Source organism: Salmo trutta, chromosome 37 (genome assembly GCF_901001165.1).
Source record: "Salmo trutta chromosome 37, fSalTru1.1, whole genome shotgun sequence".
NCBI classification, from domain to species: Eukaryota; Metazoa; Chordata; class Actinopteri; order Salmoniformes; family Salmonidae; genus Salmo; species Salmo trutta.
In genome coordinates this window covers 29,741,898-29,757,669 of record NC_042993.1, presented here as the reverse complement: position 1 = coordinate 29,757,669, position 15,772 = coordinate 29,741,898, and the positions used below count along the sequence as shown (strand labels likewise).

The following is a 15,772-nucleotide window of genomic DNA, read 5'->3' as shown; positions in this document are numbered from 1 at the left end:
CCCCTGCTAACTGATGTAATGAGTGGGTAAGCTACATGTTTTTCTGTGCCGAGGAATTCAAATACTTATTAGACAAAATATTCTGTAATTGCTCATCTTTTATTGATGGCAGAAACATGTTCAATTTGGCTGGTACAGACTTCCCATAGCACTGCCAAGCCTCTCGAGGAGGAACACTAGCACTGATCAAGAGAACAAACTAACTCGCTGGAAATAGAATACTTTACTTAACTACATTTTGGAGATCAAAAAAACATTTTCCTGTTACTGGACTCAAATTATGAACCACATAAAGCGGCAACAATTTTACAATAATTTGCTGTTAAACCACCTAGACCATCTGTAACTACTTAACGGAAAACAGTAAGCTAACTCAGCATTAAATGTTATCTACGGAATAACATATGAAACAAAACGTGACTTTAATAACAAACAAAAGCATTTATTTAAATATATATCACAGTTATTGTATTGCATGTACTCTTGTTCTCAATGGAATTAAAATTCCCTACAAATAACATTACTAAAATACTTTCACGTAAAAATGTTAAAAAATAAACACTTTTAAAAACAGTTAAGACTATAATAACGGTGACAAATCAAACAGAGGACCGGGCTAGAGAATCCAATCCCACAGGGTTGCCTTCTATATGTTTGTCGTTGTTTTCTTTTCTTTTCTGCCCCACTCCGAGAGACATTTTTCTCCCGGGCAACAAAGCACATCTGGCTGCTTTAATGATATGATTTCCCATCATACTAAGCCACCCCCATTATGACCTCCCACCGTGCCATAGTGTGTGTGTGTGTGTGTGTGTGTGTGTGTGTGTGTGTGTGTGTGTGTGTGTGTGTGTGTGTGTGTGTGTGTGTGTGTGTGTGTCTACAGTGCAGAGAGGGCGACACTCTTCTGATGGTAGCTCCGTGCCCTGAGGGCAGCTTAGTGAAAGAATGAGAAAGATAGAGGAAGACAAGATGAGCTTAAACATTATATGAAATGTATCCTTAGCTTCACACATACAGTACTGAACGCAGAAAATATGTACGGTTATACGGCTTAAACACTTACAAACAAATATTCCCAATGTCTACTACTCTCATGCCTTATATCTGGAATATATGTGTCACTACTAAACACACACACACACACACACACACACAACTCCAGCTAAGGCAGAGGTTGGGCGACTAACTGGCTCAATTCCCAGATGCAAATTTAACTATTAGTCTCAGAGGGTGGCAGAAGAGCAAAACTGGCTATCGACGAAAGAAATCGATGCCACCTGCTAACGACACAGGCGCTCCAATTAAAGTAACCTCTAGTGAAGCAGAGAGAAGAGAGCCTGACCGCCAAACACACACTCAGGGAACTGTTACACACACACACACACAGCACAGAAAAACACCCTACTGTATATCACTGTACATTAGTGATACGTGTGTGACGCTTGTGTGTCCTAGTTAGCTTGGAGTCCTTGTGTTACTAATATGGTAAACAGAGTGTCAATGTACTGCCCTCTCACATACTCTAAACGCAGGGCCCAACAGAAGGGAGACACTAGAGTGCTATAACGACTACTTGGTATCAGCATTTATTCCACCAAAACACACACACTCACACACACACACACACACATGTTCCTATTCAGAGGCACATCTTTGCAAGTCACAAATGTCATATTCACATTTCCTTAGAATTGTTAGATGTACACAAAAACACGCAATTCTGACGACGACAAGCGTTGATGTCTCAGTCGACTTCAGAGAAAGCACGTGAAACATTAATCGCTTAACATTTCCTTGACCTTGACTAAATTGTCCACTACATTTGCACGCACCTCCAAAAATAAATCTTTATGTTCTCCGGGCTTCCAGATTATAATTTTTCCCGGTGCTAGTATCATTTTTCAGATTACTCCCCAAGATATTTTAGTCAGACAACTACAGGGAAATAAAATGGAAAAAAATACACCTTGTTTAAGATTGTCTTCCTCAGGCCGTTGATTTAAGAGTGGGCCACATAAATCTCGGCATTGCTGATTCTTTCGAGCGCAGAATATCATGTAACAGCATCGTCTAGTTAGAGCACAAAGGTCGCTGTGTAATCTTAGCTACCCCGGGCATGCTAAACCATTAATCCCAGGGCACTGGGCTTCTTAACCCACTAGAAATACACTGGGAGATTTTTTTTATACCAGGTTTCTAGAATGCCCCCTAAACACAAGAGAGGGAGAGATACATTTTCCACACGTTAAGACTAGGGCTATATGTGGTTTAGACATGAAGATGTGAAAAGGTGTGTGTGTGTCTACCTCAATGTGCTGCTTCAAAACGTTTACAAAATGTACCATCAAGTGAAAATGCCTAGCAAAAAAAAGCTATACTTTGTATGCTAGAATTATGTTGCATAAACATATTAACATATTATCTGATTATTATTATTTCATTTTACACAGACCAAATTTTGTTAAAAAAAAATAGGCACCCAAAAAAAAATGTTCTGGAAAATGTAGCTACAATTCCCGCATTAAAAACATTTACAAACCCTCAAAACTAGTTTGAGGTGTATAATTTTCTTCTTTACGCACAGTAACGATCGTATGGGATATTAAGAAAGACAATTGCGGTTCTTATAACATATAAAGGGAAACATTAACATTCCTTCGCCATTTTGATGCAGGAGTGTAGCCTACATGTTACGACGCAGCTGATTTTGGTTCGGTGTGTCTGGCCTTTATTACGTCGTTAAAGGCAGAGGATTAGGGAGGTCGTTAAGAGTCATTGTCTCCTCCGACGTGATTAGTCAGGTAGCAAAGTCCATTTGTCACCTGCACGAGCAAATTGAGTTGATACTGCACTAGGGGCTGTGGGGACTATATCATATCAACTTGATTACATCAAGGCAGCTGCGGACTTGACACCCTACTGAATTTGTCAGCATTAATCGTCAGGGCCTGTCACAAATCCATCAGGTTTACAGATAATTAGGGGCTTTCTCTAATGAAGCCCAGAGAAGCAACCTTACCTTTTCTCTCTGATAATGAAGAAGCCTCTATCCCTAGGAAAGAGATGTTTTTCTCCCCAGACTACTAGCTCTGACTGGCTGAGACACACAGCCCCCAATTTAATGAAAGACAACGTCCCTCTTCCCTCTTCTCTCTCTCTCTTTTTTTTACATCGCTCCTGTCCTCATCACCCTCGACTGAAACTGATATTCAAGGACAAAATGAGGCCTGAAATGAAGCGACACACAGTGATGTGTAGCACACATACACTCTTACCAACTGCCTTAAGTCCACTGTCGGAGATAAACCGTAGCTCGTCTTAACCGTAAATGACAGGATATCTGAAGTAAGAGGAGTAGATATCATGGTTTTCCCATGACACTACGTATACTGTATATATGGGAAAGGCCTTTTGTGTGGCTCTGGCCCCATTATAACCGTTAAAACGTTCACACACACACACACACAAACAGACACACACACACACACAAACAACACGCACGCACACAGAAAGTAAAAGCCCCTATATTAAATGTTGCTATATTCTACCCCCCCCAACACTAGTGAAAAATAAGGGTGCCCAATACTATATATTGTGTGTATAAAATGTGTCCAGACATGTCTCCTTGTGGTGCTCTGTTCCATCCTCCTCTAAAGCTCCAGTCCTGTACCCCTGGGGTTCCACATTTGTTTTGGTTGAACCTGGTTTACCATCTCAGCGAAAATATAACTCACAACAACCTCTTTTCCGATGGTCGCTCGAGTACTCATTCTCTCAACCTCTATTACCATGGTATTACCATGGCGATTTCCCCCTCGACTCTCCCTCTCTATTTTCCTTACAGGCTACAGAGTACCAGGCATGGTTCAGAAGCTACTAGCTAGCATTGAAACACTGGACCATCACGCTTTAGTTTGAGTGTGTGTCTGCATTTGTGTTAAAGGGGAGGGTTGGAGTGTGCTGTTACTTCCAACAAACTGTCACGATCATGACGGATAGGTAACACTCCCGTCTGCCAAGTTGTGATTGACCATTAAAAGGCCATGATGTATAAGCCGGTCAATGACAGTCAAGCGGATCAATAGGACCATGTGCAGGGGTCAAGGTGAAGGCATGTTTTCATGTAAGATTTGCTGGGAACCATCCTATATGCGATGCTATAGCCTGCTACCCAGCTTTTTTTGTTGTTGTCGATGTGATACAAGACAAGAGACGAATCAGATGCGACTCAAACAGTGAGCATAAAGCATAAGACGGCTATTCAACTGTGCGTCAGAAGCGTATGAGCTGCAGAGAGAAGCACTAGTTGAATACTTTTCACAGTCAATCCACACTGACTCCCCCGTCACTTGGCTCCTATTTAAAATGATAAACCCGCCGAGTTCAAAGTCTTCGCTGCCCGGCCCTCCTGTTCCGTCCGCTTTACACCTCATATTTCAGAATCTCTTTAAAATTCCATGACTGTCTTTTGTTCACTCCACTTGTTAATGCCTGTCTTCAAAGGCTGCGCCTCATTAGCACAGAGGTAGAAATCCCTGTCACTCATTTACATTTGTTTTAAAGCGGCTTGAAAGAGAGAAGAGAGTCAAAATCCAAACCACTAGACCTCCACCTCGACATCTGGTTTATCAGTGGTTGTCAGATAAATAGTGCAGTCCTGTGGATATAGACATGGGCTGCATTGGTAAAGTGTTCTGTAGGATGAGAGGAGGGTGTGCATTTTGATAAGAAGTGCAAACCTCTGTGTCTTTAACCCAGACCTGGGGGGGCTACTGGTGGTAGGCTAGCTCAGGTGCCTGAATTAATTAGGATTTAGCCCTTTCTGTGATCGTCAAAACACTTCTACCTCCTCCCTCTTTCATTTTCATTCTTCCTCTTTCTCCCCTCTAGTGTTTCCTTTTGAAAATATTAAAGAGATAAGGATTCCCCTCCTTTTAGAAACTTTTTTCGTCCTTTTTTTTGTTTTTTTTGACAACAGGGTGGGTTGTCCTTGAGTGGCTAAATCCGGTAAGGATTCATGCGTGTCTCCATGGAGAGACGTATTGATGTTGATCAGGGATGACTAGATCAAAGGCTGCCACATCAATCACGCATCAAATCAATGACGGCAATCCTCAAATAAAACCGAAAAGAAACAAAACCGGCTCTTTGGACAGTTTTTCTCCCCCTCTTTCGAAGTCAATTTTTCATTATTACTCGCTCTTTAACACTGCAATGAACCCCAATAGAAACTCTATCTCTGACGTTTCGTTTATCTAACTACCCAAGTAGTCGACTTTTCTGGCAAGTTAACACATCAGGCCTAGCGTGTCGTTACAAATGCACCTGGTTTACTGAAATCACATGGCAAAAGAGAAAATAATAATGGTCAACAAACGAAGATGTGTCCAAAGTAAAACTTATTTTTAGTCTATTACGTAGATAAATGGAAAATTGAAAAATAAAACATTTAGCGAATTAATTTAAAAAAATTAAGTCCAACATTGTATCTCCATTTAGTAAGAGACGGTGAAAATGAACTTGTGTGTGCGCTTGTGCTTACCTGCTGATCGCCTGGGTTCTTGCTGCTTTCTCCTCGGCATATTGACCGTCACGTTCCACGGTACGTTTTTAAGTCTGTCAGTGGAGAAAAACCATCCCGTAGCTTTTTTTCCCCCTCGGAAATAACTGTAAACAGTTTTTCTATTACAATGGTTTATTTCTTTTGGAATTGTGGGCTTATACCAGACAACCTGAAACGGCCACAATATAACTAAATATGTCCTTTAGGCCTACGAATAGAAACAAATGACAGAAGATAAAGGACAAACGAAAAAAAATGGGTTTCTGTCATATCAAAACGATGCACGAATTTCGCCAGCTCGTAAAATGTCTATCAAATATCATCTTCCCTCATCTCTGTGTGTCAGAAAAAAGAGGCAGACATCGAAAGCCAAGTTTCAGTCACTCCCCTACTGCCATATGGGGCTATATGGCGGTGTTGGGGCTACTTTGTATCGTCCTCACTCCAAAATAAATAAACTCTGATGGTAAACAAATAAGTCCAGTGTGAGCGAACACAATGTATTTCCGTGGAAGGCTGCGCTTCTTCAAGCTCAGATCTGAAACAAAACAGAATTGGGAGAAAATAAGACAGGCATTAGATGGTTAATGGCAATCCGTCACCACGCCACCTATTCCCGATCAAGCCTCGCCGTCAGCGGATACTTTTCTCCCCTCTCTAGCTTGAGTCGGGGAGGTAGGGATTCTACTTACGTTTCTAGTCGTTCAAATGACTATTATCAGCCGCCGATCAAGGAATATGCAGGTTGATGTGGTGGGGTGTCTGCGACTAAAGAGAAACAAACATGATGCAGGCATCCACCCTCGCCGGAGAGAATTTTTCTTCTGTAAACTCCAGGGAGTGAACCGAGGTCTCGTCTGCTCCTCCGGGGGGGGGGGGGGGGAATGAAACGCAGGGAATCTAGACGCGTTTCAGACAGTCTCAACTGATAGACAGACGCATCGAGTGGCTTTTCCTGCTTCATGTTCACTCCTCCCCTCGCCCTACGAGCGTCACCCTGACAGTAGAACCCACCTGTCAATCTTTTTAATTGTCTTGTTTTTCCCCTCCGCTTAAAATTGAAATGACTGACAAAGGAAAGCTTCCATCGGTTGGCTAAATATCAAATTGTTGCTTTGAAATATTGATCCATAAACTTCCTGCATAATGTTATTATGGCAATTAGTCAATTATTACAAAGCTAATACTAGGTTAGGCTATATTACTACAACTAGGCTAATCATTCATCATCGTCATCATGCGACATACACTTACACTAACTTTATTTTGCCTGGCATATGCTATCCTATGTCAAACCCAACATGGAAATGTTTTGAACGTGCAATGTTTTTTGGACCATTCGGGCAGAAGTTTCCTAATGTGAGAGCACCATTATTTACGCATGCTTGAGGAGAAAAAATATATTTCTGCAGATAATATCCTATTAACGGTGCCTGTTAAGACCCGAATGGTTGTGGTCGGCACTGGCTGTGTTGGCAACTCTATGGCTTTTTGTTGTTGTTGTTGTTGTGTACAATCGTTGAGGAGATGTTTGAGACTACGATTGATATGTTTCACCTTACTAGGAAGTGTGTCATGTCCCGGAAGAGGAGGGACTCAGAAGAAGACACGCCGCTAACAGTAAGAGTTTGGCTGCTGCTACAAGGTTGCGCCGTGTTGTAGCCTAGTTGTCATCAAAGCAAACAATCTAAAAGCACGTTATTGCGTGTCGATCTTATGCGACAAAAAAACCACGCTGGTGATATTGTTTTCATCGCATTGCATCGGCGTGGCCTACCCTGCTAGGTGAAGAAAGCCTAGCGTGGGCTAACGATAAGCATTTTGATATCAACGCACAGCCAGTGCCCGTGAACTTTGTCACATATACCCTCCCTGGTGCAATGTCCACCTCTTTCTTATTGAGAAACGGTAAGAGGGTGTTTTCAGTAATCGGCGGGGGGTGCAGAGGAACCGACGCACTTTCTGGAGTTCATTCCATAGCGCGCCGCTTCATTATAGATTTGTCATACTCCACGCACTTCATGGATTTTAAAGGTTCCTCGATACCGAGCTCCATGAAAAAGCTGGTCGTAACGAAGCTCAGCCAGAATTTCAGAGACGCCGTTGCCTTGCAAACTGTTCCAGTCCCGACACCTGGCGACGGGGACTTGCTAGTCAGAAATCGGTAAGTTTTGGTTAGAAATTGGATAGGTTCCCATTTTCCGCGGGTGCGTAGCCTATAGCCTATGTATAGACGATTCCAGTATTGGGCGCATTTTGGAGCCAATATCTTTGATAAACTATTTGGTATTGTTTTCAAGTTATGAAAGGGTCTCTTACCTCGGTTAGACTCGCCTATCCATCCCCATCGATATTAGTAGCCTACTTGCGACCATTTCAGGAGCGAGCAAAATACGTGAGGAATATTTCCAAGTTCCGCCCCTACATTTGTCTATCAATCCATCTCGGCATCTCGCTCTGTCCTGTCTCCTTACGTCACGAACCTGCAAACAGAAAGTCATGGGGGGGGGGGGGGGGGGGGGTGTAAAGACTCGCACGAATAGATGAGGAGATGGAGAAACAGCTATGCATGGCATGTGGGGCTGCGGCAGGATCATCATTTACCGCTGCATAAAACCAATTCATAAGACTATGTATGTCTGTCCGCTTCAAAGCAAGATATTTACAAACGTTGATTACATTAACGGGGTACTGTAACAGAGCAGGAATGTAGGCTCCTTAATCTAACCGGTTATTTACTACAATTTAAGTCAAAGGGATATTAAAATGCGGGTCAATGCTGGTGTAGCCTATTAGAGCGCAATTGATCAGTGAAATGAAGGCAGGGTCTTGCATGATGGTTTAGAGACCAAGGACATAGTAACATCATCCAAAGATCAAATAGCTTTTAACATTTACAGAAATTGTCATATGTAGCCTAAACCTTTTTCACAGGTTTGTTTTGTGTGCTTAATTGCGTATGCGTAATTTAGGGAATACAAAAAAAAAATATCTCGTGTGTCATTTATAACTTGAAAATGTGGAACATTGAATTATAAATACAATTTACCATGGAGGGGTAGCCTCTCTCTCTCTCGGGGAAAGGAAATAACTGTTGATGCAGTGGTATAGGTTAGGTGCTTTGCCCTCTCCCCACGCCCGAAACCTCGAACTGTAGATTGAAATAGATTGAAAAGTATGGCATCACGTATTGTTCTATAATTTAATGTGGGCCTATGCCCTTATACTTTTTAGCAATTCTTTGTGTGTTGTCTGTAATGAATCCCCATCATATGAGTTGGCCTGGAAAATTACAACATTTAGCCATAAGCTAACAACTAGGCTTCACAGGCACCTTCAACTGACAAAAATAAGTTAAAGGGCTTAGTTATCAAGGCATATTTCTTGATATGGGTTATTATTTATTTGTTAATAATAAGAAATGTATGTGACGTGGCATTTAGGCCTTGTATGAAGTCTGCTTGGTTAAATGATCTGAGGTGGGAAGACAGCTGCATAACATAGCCTACTGTAGTCCAAGGTCATTTAATTGCACATATAGTCTATTGCCCATGATAATTTCCATGGGCTATTGATGACCCTTGACCTACGAACTGTGATTTACCCATGAATTAGGCTGGACTTTATGAATTAGATAGTGTAGGCTGTCATTTAAAACGCACACAGCTGCAAACCACAGGTGAAACGAGCTTTGTTTAGAAAATTGAGTGGGTTAGCTCCACTGCTAAGGTAATTGCACAAAAGAGGAACCATTAGCGATAGTTAATCGTAATATATGATCATGTATTGATGTAGATAAAGGTTTTAGAACGTTATTGTAGTTGTGTGGCACGTCTACGGACAGGACATGGCTGGACCACTTGTTGGCCTCTGCAATGCTTTGGTTCACAATGCAATGCGTATCAGGAAATGGTTTTTTTTCTTTTCTTTTATGCATTATTAACCAGAATTTGACAAATGTTGAGTTTTAATTGAGATATGCATTAATATCGTGCTTCAGTGACCGAGATGATTGTGCATTCAAAGTTGCACATTTTTTAAATCAAGCATCTTTAAGAATATCAGGCCCAATCCTGACTAGAGATCCCAGTTCACTTTAGTTTTGACTTTTGAACTTGGTCTTCTTTAATGCATGGCGTTTCGGTACCGTTGGTCCATAATGAGAGATTCAGGTTAAAATATTTACTGGTATGGAAAAATTCAGAAGGGCTGCAAAGAAAAAGCGATCTGGAAAGTATAGTCAAAGCTAGATCTTTTCCTATATGTAATTGGAGCCATTTATTTGTAACTAAACCGGGCTGGTACATTTAAGTGCTAAAAATGCAAATGTGACATGCACCATGATGAGTCGCAACAAGGGTTCTTCTGGAGAATAGAAAATTATTTATTTATACATTTCTTTCACACAAGGATTGTTTTCCTCTCCGTGTCATCAACTGAGATGAAACCAGTTTTATTTTTTCATGTCGAGGTACAGAAATATACAAGATTTAAAAGTGCAGTTTGTTCTTGTGTGTCTCTCAAGACAATGACTCATAACATCATGCAATGTGTTTTGGGTGGGTGTTTTTTCAAGACAAATGGAATAATTGCCAAAACAAACCGATGTTTCCTTCCCGAACGACGTCCCAGATGTTTTCTAGGGAATAGAAGTGAAATCTTGACCTTCGCATTCATTACTGTAGGCACTCTGAAGTGCACCTGTTTATGTTATTATAACAAACTATTATCATGTTATTATCCAAATCACTAAAGTATCCTATACCGACATTCATTGATTTTAATGTTATGTAACAATTGTTAATCATTCTGAACTGTCATTCACTTATATTTCCTTCTCTGTTCCATTCCATGCAGATTTGTTGGAATCAATGCCTCGGACATCAACTACTCAGCAGGCCGCTACGACCCTACGGTCAAGCCACCGTTTGACGCCGGGTTCGAGGGCGTTGGCGAGGTGGTCGGACTCGGCCTGAGTGCCAGCGCCCGCTACACCGTTGGCGACACCGTGGCCTACTTTGCCGATGGGGCCTTTGCAGAGTACACGGTGATACCCATGATCAAGACCGTACCCGTACCCGCGGTGAAGCCAGAGTTCCTCACCCTGCTGTTAAGCGGTGCCACGGCTTATATCGCCATGAAGCGGCTTGGCGACCTGGTGAAGGGCGAGACTGTGCTGGTGACGGCCGCTGCCGGTGGCACGGGACAGTTCGCCGTGCAGTTTGCCAAACAGGCCGGCTGCCATGTTGTGGGCACCTGCTCCTCCAACGAGAAGGCTGGCTTCTTAAAGACCATTGGCTGCGACAGGCCCATCAACTACACGTCTGAGGACCTGAGCGCCACGCTGCGCAAAGAGTACCCACAAGGCCTGGACGTAGTCTACGAGTCCATAGGCGGCAGAATCTTTGACATGGCGGTCAACAATCTGGCCAATAAGGGCAGGCTGATCGTGATAGGGTTCATCTCAGGGTACCAAACGGCATCAGGGGTCCCAACTGTTAAAGGAGGGACTCTGCCCGTGAAGCTGCTCCAGAAGTCAGCCAGCGTGAGGGGGTTCTTCCTACCTCACTTCCTGGCTGACTACAAGGAGGCGATGGGAAGCATGATGCAGATGTTTGCTAAAGGGAAGCTGGTGTGTGAAGTGGACTGTGGGGACATGGCCCCCGAAGGCCGTTTCGTGGGGCTGGAGTCCGTCTTTAGGGCTGTGGACTACATGTACGCTGGGAAAAACGTTGGAAAGGTGGTGGTTGAGGTGACTCCACCCTCACTGGACAGCAAACTGTGATTTGCCTTAATGTGAATGCACTGGAATCCTCGAACAAATCAAATGTGTGTATGTACATTGAAATGAACTATGCAAGTACATATGTTGAAGGCAAATTACCCAAACTGTGACAATCTACAGTACTCTGAGTTGAATATATTTTTTGAACAGTTTATTTCACCTGAATATATTTTGATATTACTCAAATGTTGTTCTGTTCGAGACAGTTGCTTGTTAATGTTTTGATGAACATATTGAATAAAGCAAAGCCAAAGTCCCAATGAACGGGGATAGTACTTGTAGAGTGAAGATTACTGTTGTAACAACAGAAGGTTATCTCAAGAAAATAATACTGTAGCCCTCTAGATCAAATGCCTCCCTCATTCTCATGCTATCACACACACACACACACACACACACTTGTTTAATTGTTCTGTGCTCAAGACTAGAGCTAACTAAAATGTAATCCTATTAAAATGTGTATTTACAGTAACTAGACCAGTGGCTGCATTGACCGTCCACAGCTTATGCATGATTACTGCACACCAGACAATGTAGCAGCATATGAGCTGAACTCGTCCCTCTGTTTAACAGGAAACAAAGTAGCTGAGGACAATATTGCATAATGATCACATTTAGTGTTACCAGTTTAAACCTCTGTCATACTTTTGGAATATAGGCCTAAGCATGCCCAGAGAAATTGACCTGTTTAGTCCCTCACGCATGCGCACACACACACACACACACACACACACACACACACACACACACACACACACACACTCATAAAGTATACATGAACAGATTACACATTCATATAATTAATAAATTAACTTAAATCAACAGAAAAGATTGCACATTTCTCAATGTATTGTCGATGTACAGTAGGTTTTAAAATAGCACATTTTGAGAAGTATTTGCAATGTATCCTGTGTAATTAACACTCAAATATCTAGAATACATTATTTATCTTACATTCTTGATTTTAAAATGAAATGTGTTTTGTTGTAGTAAAATCTGTATATACACTTGTCAGAACTGGATGCAGCATCAGGTGTGCTTGGTATTTTATAGCATGTTTGTGGCTGACAGAAACAGCGTTCATATAATCCATCTTTCCATTCACATGCCCCAAGCTGCACATAATAAACAATTAGTCCAGCTAACCAGAACTTGGGGTTGAAAATACCATTCGTTTTTCACACAAGCAGAAAACCACTTATATTTAATGTATTGTGGAATGCCCTCTGAGGTAGGCCTATGTTTTTTGGGGTTTTTTTTACCTTGAGGATAAGGTTCCACTTTATGTTTTGGATTCTCTTAAGCCAATTCACTAATTTCATTTTTTTCTAATTTAAATATAGAACCCTTTTAAGCTAAGTATCATGTTATCGCCTACATTAGAGGTGAGGGTAGATGAGATACTAGGTGGGATACAATTGTCATGGAGAAATACCTTATCTTACATATTAATTCTCAAAACTATTTACAAGTTAATGTGGGTGTTACTCTGTGGCCTTTTTTTTTAGAAGTGAGAAAAGGTCATCAAAAAAAATTCTAAGACAATACGTTATGTATCAAGCCTAGGAACACAGAAACAAACACCCGTTTCCACCGGGGAGGGACATCTGTGTGTTCATACACTGTGGACATGCAATATCCTCCTCCAGGTGGCCACTCAAAAAAGATCTCAGTGTGAAATACGTTACAGGTGTGACCACAGCATGCAAATCTGCTACCTTCGCCAGGCAGGCAGCTCAGGAAATCAGAAACATACCCCACCAGCCTGAAGCAATTTGAACCTGCGTCTCACACACACATACACACACCCGTATGTGTTCCAATAGAATAGTGGTCTGTGTAATGCATGCAGTGTATTGTTGTAGATTGGTTCTTACTATCTTTAGTCTTTTTTTGGTATTTTAGGTCCTCTTTGATTTCTACCCCTGTGTTAAATATAGGAATGAAGTGACCCGTCTCTGCACCCGTCCTTGTAAGTGTTTGACGACAGTGTCACTGTACAGCATGAATGAAGGTGAGCAACCTGAAAGCTATTGTTAAGGCAGGTGCACTTACCGCTCGTAAAATGGATCGTTCACTCAGTCATTCTAATGCAAGAGCATGCGCTCACACGCTAGTCGCACAAAGGTGAGCATGGTGATACGAATGAACGTTCACTTGAATTTACCGTGCTCGAGCACAGTTGCGCGCATGCTCTGGATAGAGGTACGGACTGTCAATGTGTATCCGTCTTCAATTACCAACCGGGGCCTCACTGGTCCTCCGGGGCCCACCTGTAGCAGCCGTGATTAGTGCGCGTTCACAGTCCAATTAAAGCACAAGACATCCTGGAGAAAACAACCCATTTTATATAATTGGCTTGTAGCTGTTAGCAGGCTCTTAACAAACCATATAGACACATACCCGCTGTCGTCACCTTCTGAGGTACATGACTATTGTTGGTGGAGTGACAAACATGTTTTGGAAAGTGTAGCGTTTCTCAACGTAGTTTGAGAATATTAGTTATTTTTTATTTTTTTATTGCTCAGACTATAGTTAGGGGTTTTGACATACAGTATATTACGTCCACCTTTAACCTGTGTATAGTCCTTAAACCCTAAACATAAAATTGAAAAGATTAGAATATGGCAAACGTGAAACAACCACAATTATGTGAGAAATGTTCAAATCTAAAATAAATGTACAAAAGTGCATGTCATGAATCGGTGTGATACTTGGTTTGGCAGAGGTCTGTGTTTTGTGCATTTCAGATACACACCCAAAATGGGATCTGTGACCTTTTTTACAGCTTTGCTTTCAATTCAATTGAACCATATAATTGTTGATTATAAGAATACATGGGAAATGCTGTCAACAGTTTAGTGAAATGCCAGTGTTGTAATACATCAAATCAATTTGATCAGCTGGGTATTCAATCAACAGTGTTACTTTAGACTCTGCCATCCCTGTTCCCCATACTCGAACACCTAACATAGACATCATTCGGTGTGGTCTGGTATAACCTGGTGCCTTAGTGGCTGACTCTGTCATGGCTCAGGTCCACTCTCAGTCACTAAGAGTCACTCAGACCCCTCAACCATCATCACTCCTCCCCTCGTTACAAAACCCCACTGAAATAATTAGTCAATGCACACCCAAACTGTCACGGTTGTCGTCGGTTAAGGAGGACCAAAATGCAGCAGGTACGTGTAGGCTCATCTTGACGTTTATTTATTTTCAAAATGAACATACAAAAATAACAAAACGAAATACGATCGACAAAAACAGTCTGGCTAGGCATAATGCTAAGCACAGAACAATCACCCACAAATAACAAACACACCCTAATATATGGGACTCTCAATCAAAGGCAGATAGACAACACCTGCCTTCAACTGAGAGTCCCAACCCCAATTAACCAAACATAGAAAACGACACACTAGACTCAACATAGAATTCATGAAACTCACCCAGTGCCCAAAACCCCGGAATACTAAATCAAATGCCCTCCTAACTCATACAACACCCAGAACCACATAAAACAAATACCCTCTGCCACGTCCTGACCAAACTACAATACTAATTAACCCTTATACTGGCCAGGACGTGACACAAACACTGTAAGTTAAGGTAAAAACAGGTGACTTTCCAATATTTTTTTCCTGGTGGTTTTATTTAACAAAATATATAATAATATGTTACTTTTGCTCATTTTGTATTGCATAGAAATATGAACACTCAAGGTTTCTCTTGCGAGCATTTTCCATACTAATGACATTATTTTGCATTTCTCCATTTTGTTATGGTTCACTTTTAGAAAAAAGGAGAATAGGAGAAAATAGGAGAACCCTTTTTTGGTTCCAGGTAGAACTATTTTGGGTTCCATGAAGAACCCTCTGGGGAAAGGGTTTTACATGGAGCCCAATAGGGTTCTACCTGGAGCCAAAAAAGGGTTCTTCAAAGGGTTCTCCTATTGGGACAGCCGAAGAACCCTATTAGGTTCTAGATAGCACCTTTTTTTCGAAGAGTGTAGGCTAGCAGTGTGTGTGTGTGCATGCGTCAATACTGCTGGCATTCTGTCTGTCTGTCTGTCAGAGTCACAAGGACTCAGTGGGACATAAATTAGAATATGCAGCCGGGCCACTCAAGTCACTGAGGAGGAGGAATACCTTTCTTAATCAAGTTCCCCTGATTAATTGTAATAAAGGTGTCATCCATAAATGTGTCCTCCTGATTGAGTAATTTGAGGCTGAAGACAGTAAGCACATCCCTAGTGATTGGGGTTTTACAGTGGGGGGGATGTAAGAGGGAGACACGGCGATGACACAAATAGCTCTTCAGTGCGTTGGCAGTCACCCTCCCTCCACGGACAGCCTTCGCACAGCTGACGGAAATACAATTATCAGTGTGATCTGCTTAAGAATTCATCAGTGGCTCCACTGCCC

General features: G+C 41.8%; 2 protein-coding genes across 4 annotated transcripts in view; one reads left to right on the top strand and one right to left on the bottom strand.

The window, feature by feature from the left end:
* The window catches only part of LOC115177301 (teashirt homolog 1), a 37,349-nt gene extending 29,326 nt beyond the window's left edge, over positions 1-8,023 (bottom strand). Inside the window, exons 1-3 of one of the 3 annotated variants that reach the window (XM_029737949.1) lie at positions 7,883-8,023; positions 6,256-6,331; positions 5,543-6,101 (exon numbers count right to left, since the gene is read on the bottom strand). In XM_029737949.1, coding sequence (XP_029593809.1) covers positions 5,543-5,582 — 40 coding nt within the window. In that variant the 5' untranslated portion in view covers positions 5,583-6,101; positions 6,256-6,331; positions 7,883-8,023. Of the gene's footprint in view, positions 1-5,542; positions 6,102-6,255; positions 6,869-7,882 lie in introns of those variants that run through there. The other 2 variants (XM_029737950.1, XM_029737948.1) reach the window with 2 other exon arrangements.
* Positions 7,155-11,622, top strand: LOC115177303 (prostaglandin reductase 3). The gene is made up of 2 exons (XM_029737951.1): positions 7,155-7,727; positions 10,421-11,622. The coding sequence occupies exons 1-2, from the start codon at positions 7,444-7,446 to the stop codon at positions 11,346-11,348; spliced, it is 1,212 nt and encodes a 403-aa protein (XP_029593811.1). The 5' UTR covers positions 7,155-7,443; the 3' UTR covers positions 11,349-11,622.
* Positions 11,623-15,772: the final 4,150 nt, after the last annotated feature.